Source organism: Oryzias melastigma, linkage group LG7, assembly GCF_002922805.2.
Source record: "Oryzias melastigma strain HK-1 linkage group LG7, ASM292280v2, whole genome shotgun sequence".
NCBI classification, from domain to species: domain Eukaryota; kingdom Metazoa; phylum Chordata; class Actinopteri; order Beloniformes; family Adrianichthyidae; genus Oryzias; species Oryzias melastigma.
Genome location: NC_050518.1, coordinates 19,426,309 through 19,430,298, shown reverse-complemented (window position 1 = coordinate 19,430,298; position 3,990 = coordinate 19,426,309). Strand labels below are relative to the sequence as shown.

General features: G+C 42.4%; 1 protein-coding gene across 16 annotated transcripts in view; it reads left to right on the top strand.

Annotated features, from left to right (window-relative positions):
- Window positions 1-3,990, top strand: part of hspg2 (heparan sulfate proteoglycan 2) — a 145,227-nt gene that overhangs the window by 73,422 nt on the left and 67,815 nt on the right. For all 16 annotated transcript variants that reach the window (XM_036212853.1, XM_036212859.1, XM_036212860.1 and 13 more), the window contains 8 exons: window positions 248-367; window positions 602-733; window positions 1,033-1,177; window positions 2,381-2,538; window positions 2,630-2,770; window positions 2,846-3,009; window positions 3,086-3,265; window positions 3,346-3,542. In XM_036212853.1, coding sequence (XP_036068746.1) covers window positions 248-367; window positions 602-733; window positions 1,033-1,177; window positions 2,381-2,538; window positions 2,630-2,770; window positions 2,846-3,009; window positions 3,086-3,265; window positions 3,346-3,542 — 1,237 coding nt within the window. The remainder of the gene's footprint in view (window positions 1-247; window positions 368-601; window positions 734-1,032; window positions 1,178-2,380; window positions 2,539-2,629; window positions 2,771-2,845; window positions 3,010-3,085; window positions 3,266-3,345; window positions 3,543-3,990) is intronic.

The window sequence follows — 3,990 nt, the reverse complement described above, 5'->3', positions numbered from 1 at the left end:
AATAGCAATTTAATCTTTTTTTTTTAAGTGAACGTGACCAAGGTCCCTACAAAAAAAGGCCCATATCCTACCAGATACTAGCAACGCAAATGTTTTCTCTGTAGAGGAATTTTCTATCCATGTCAGAATTTTCTCCTTTTGGTATCTACATAGACATTTGTGTCCTTTTCAATGATCCCATATGTGAAAAGGGTGTATTATAGTTTTGGTGGACTATAATGACTTAAGCATCTTTATGTTTTTTTAGGCACTCCATCACCCTGTGAACCAAACGAGTTTATGTGTAACAATGGCCGCTGCGCCCTCAAGCTGTGGCGCTGCGATGGTGACAACGACTGCGACGATAATTCTGATGAACTGGACTGTCGTAAGTCTGAACTCTGTTCTTAACCGTTCCATCTCTATTTTGAAAAAACAGGGGAACTTTTTTTCCTCACTGACTGGATTAAAGTTCTAATTTGTGAACTGTTGTGTTTCTATTCTGGTTACAATTTAATCAGTTTTTTTCCTAAATCACCCCCTAAAAAATGTATCTTTTGGCTGAAGCTTTTCATCAGTAAATCAGAAGCTGCTCTTTGTTTCTATCTATCCATCACTGCAGCTACCAGAGCTCCTGGAGACACGTGTGCGTCTAAGCACTTTGAATGCGTCAGTGATCACAAGTGCATCCCAGCCAGCTACCAGTGTGACGAGGAGCCGGACTGTGCCGATCGCTCCGACGAGGAACTCTGCAGTAAGTCTCACTCCAGCAGCTGGATCTTTGTTTTCTCTCATCAACATTTCAGCCTTTTTTTTCTCTTTGGCACGTTTGCTGTGACAAATTTCCCAAACATCTGTCGAGTGAGAAACATCTTTTTTCGATAGACTAATTCGTGAGAAACTTCAAGGAAATTCTCCATCCATACTTGGGAATTAAGTCTGTTCTATCTGTCAGGCATTTATTTTTCTGAGCTGAGAAGCCAAAATGGAGTCACTTAGCAGTTCCTGTTTGCGCATGAAGAGATGTTCTAATGTCCATTTGACACGTTTTAGACCCTCCCATTGTAACAAATCCACCTGAGGAGTTCATCCAGGCCACACGGGGGTCAACTGTTACCTTCACCTGTCTGGCTGATGGAGTTCCAACCCCGATGATCACCTGGAGACTCAACTGGGGAAGCATTCCTGCTAGTAGCAGGTGGGTTGATGACAAAACTTGCTATCACTTTTTTCTTAAAAGTCTACCAAAATTGTGTTAAAGGGTTTTATAGTTTTTTTTTCTTAAACTGAAACCTTGGGGCCAATCCTCATGTAATCAGAGACATTAAGGTCAGGCATCCACTATTAAGCACTAGTGCGCTATGTACACACCGAAAATGTGACTAAACGTGCATTCTAAGCGCACTGTCAGCATATGGTGTTCACACAGGACTGTCGCTACCCAATAGCAATGCATGTACCTACAGATGGAAGACACTTGGTGCCAAAATGTCAAAGCGGTGCAAATCTCACGAATCTCGCTCCAGACTTTTTCTTTCACAGATCCATTCTCATGTATGGAAGACTTGGTGTCATAGAATTCCAGCTGGACACAAAGAACAATGATTAATTTCTCGTCCATGATCCATTTTCAAACGGTTGGCTCTTCCGTAAACATCGCCATCTGTACTTCACTGCCAAATCAAACAAGACTTGATTTGTCAAAGTTAAACACAAAATGCTCCTTCTGTGATCCCACAATTTGTATGTTAAACCCGAAAATGGTCTTAAATCTTGCCTATTGACGCGTGAACACGAGAGTTCTGAATATAGAAGCCTGAAAACTGTACGTACATGCGTTCACATCGAGTTTTCATTGAAAGCGATCCCTTGAACAAACATTTCAGAGGCTCGTATCAAAGTATTAGGTTTTAGATTAGAAATGGTTTATTACAAATTAATTTACAAATGATGAAACATGATATAGCACTGGAACATTGTACATTTAATCTTTTTGAAATGTTTTAAAGCTGTAAAATTTGTGTAATATAACCAAATATTCTGGATTTTTCTCTTTTTGCTGTTATATCGTGTTGTTTTTATCAATGCATCTACACAGCCTATTTCCCATGATTCCTCAGGGTTTGTGTTGTCAATACTTTAGAACTAAAACTTTTAATTTTTTATAGTGTATGTTAATGTCTGTTTGCAGCTGTGCATGTTTAAACTCTGGCTTGTGTCTGAACTAGCCTTGTGATTTTAATTAGCGAGAAAGCTGTGATGCGCTGTGGTTGCAGAGCAATCAGCGTGAGTCTGTCCTGCTGTGTGTGCGGTTAGACAATTACACAGGAATTCGAAGGATTTTTCTGTGAGAGTAAGAGGGGAGTTTAGCAGAGTCGAAAATAATCTCTTTGTTCCCCAGGATTAACATGACCAGCAAAAATGGTTTTGGCACCCTCACGATCCATGACGTGAAGGAGTCGGACCAGGGGGTGTACACATGCGAGGCCATCAACGCTAGAGGCCTGGTGTTCGGGGTCCCTGATGGAACGTTAACACTGGTATCAAACCCAAGCCCAGGTATTGAGTCGTAACGCAGAGTCACGACTATCAGGAGTTTTAGGAACAAGCCTCTCGGGATCATTGAACCACCCATTCCGCGCTCTTTCAGGAAACTGCCCGGAGGGACACTTCAGTGTGAATGGCCGCTGCATACCTTGCTTCTGTGCTGGGGTGACCAGGAACTGCAAAAGCACCGGACGCTACCGTGACCTGATCAGACTGCGTTTCACCGACGAGGAAGACTTCAAAGGCAAAAAAATTCCATACTTGAAAGGGATTCGTGGCCCTGACCTTGAGTTCTGAGAGAGCTATGTTTTGCCTACAGGAGTGAACGTCACCTACCCCTCCAGGCCCAACACTCCCCCGCTCTCCTCCACCCAGCTCCTCATTAACCCAGAGATGGAGGAGTTCCAGCTCGTTGACTTATCACGCCGTTTCCTCAACCTTGACTCCTTCTGGACTTTGCCTCGCCAGTTCCTGGGGAACAAAGTAAACCTAGCAATGATTTATAAGCTTTGTTTTGAAAGACTAAGCATAACACTTAACACCAATTAATACTTTTTAGATTGATTCCTATGGAGGAACCCTGAAATTTAAGGTGCGCTACACCTTGGCTCGAGGTCTGTCTGACTCTGTGGAGAGGCCAGATGTCATCCTGAGTGGAAATGGACGCCGGCTCGTGTACCGCAGAGGCCAGAGCACCCCAGCCAGTGTGGTCAACCAGAAAGAGATCCGATTCACTGAAGTAAGACTAAGTCCTGTCGGAGGGTTTGCATCTGAAAGAATGAGTGTACAGTCGGTCAGTCTATCTGCTTAACTTTTCAGGACAACTGGCAACACTCAAATGGACGATCCGTGACCCGTAGCGAGCTGATGATGACCCTGGCTAACCTGGAATCCATCAACATTCGCACCATCTACGACAACCACATGGTCAGTGTGGCACTCAGTGACATCGTCATGGAGACGACCACCACGGAGTACGTCTCACTGGGTCCTGCTCGGGAAGTGGAAGAATGCAGGTGAGGAGAGAAAACAGAACTTCTGAGCAATATTGAAGGCTTTGGGGAGACAAGTAACCTTAAAGATTGACTGCTTATTTGTATAAAACAATCATACTATACCAGAGGTCTGCAGTCTTCAACACTTCAAGAGCCATTTGGGTCGATTTTTTACCAAACAAAACCCAGTAGGAGCCACAAAGTCTTCATTCACCCTTTAGAAAAATAAGATACTGATTTTTATTTATGTTTTTGCTCCTGACATGATACATTTAAATAAACTGCTGAGTTTTCGTTTGACATAAAAACATACACATGAAGAGAAAACAGCTATTTAAAAAAATATTAAAATAGTGTATAACTTTTGACAGAGCTTTGCATGACATCATACAACAAATCATGCAACAAATGTAGTAGGAAGTGTAAAGTCATCAGTGATTTTAAAAAACTGTTTATTTTACTGTTTCTG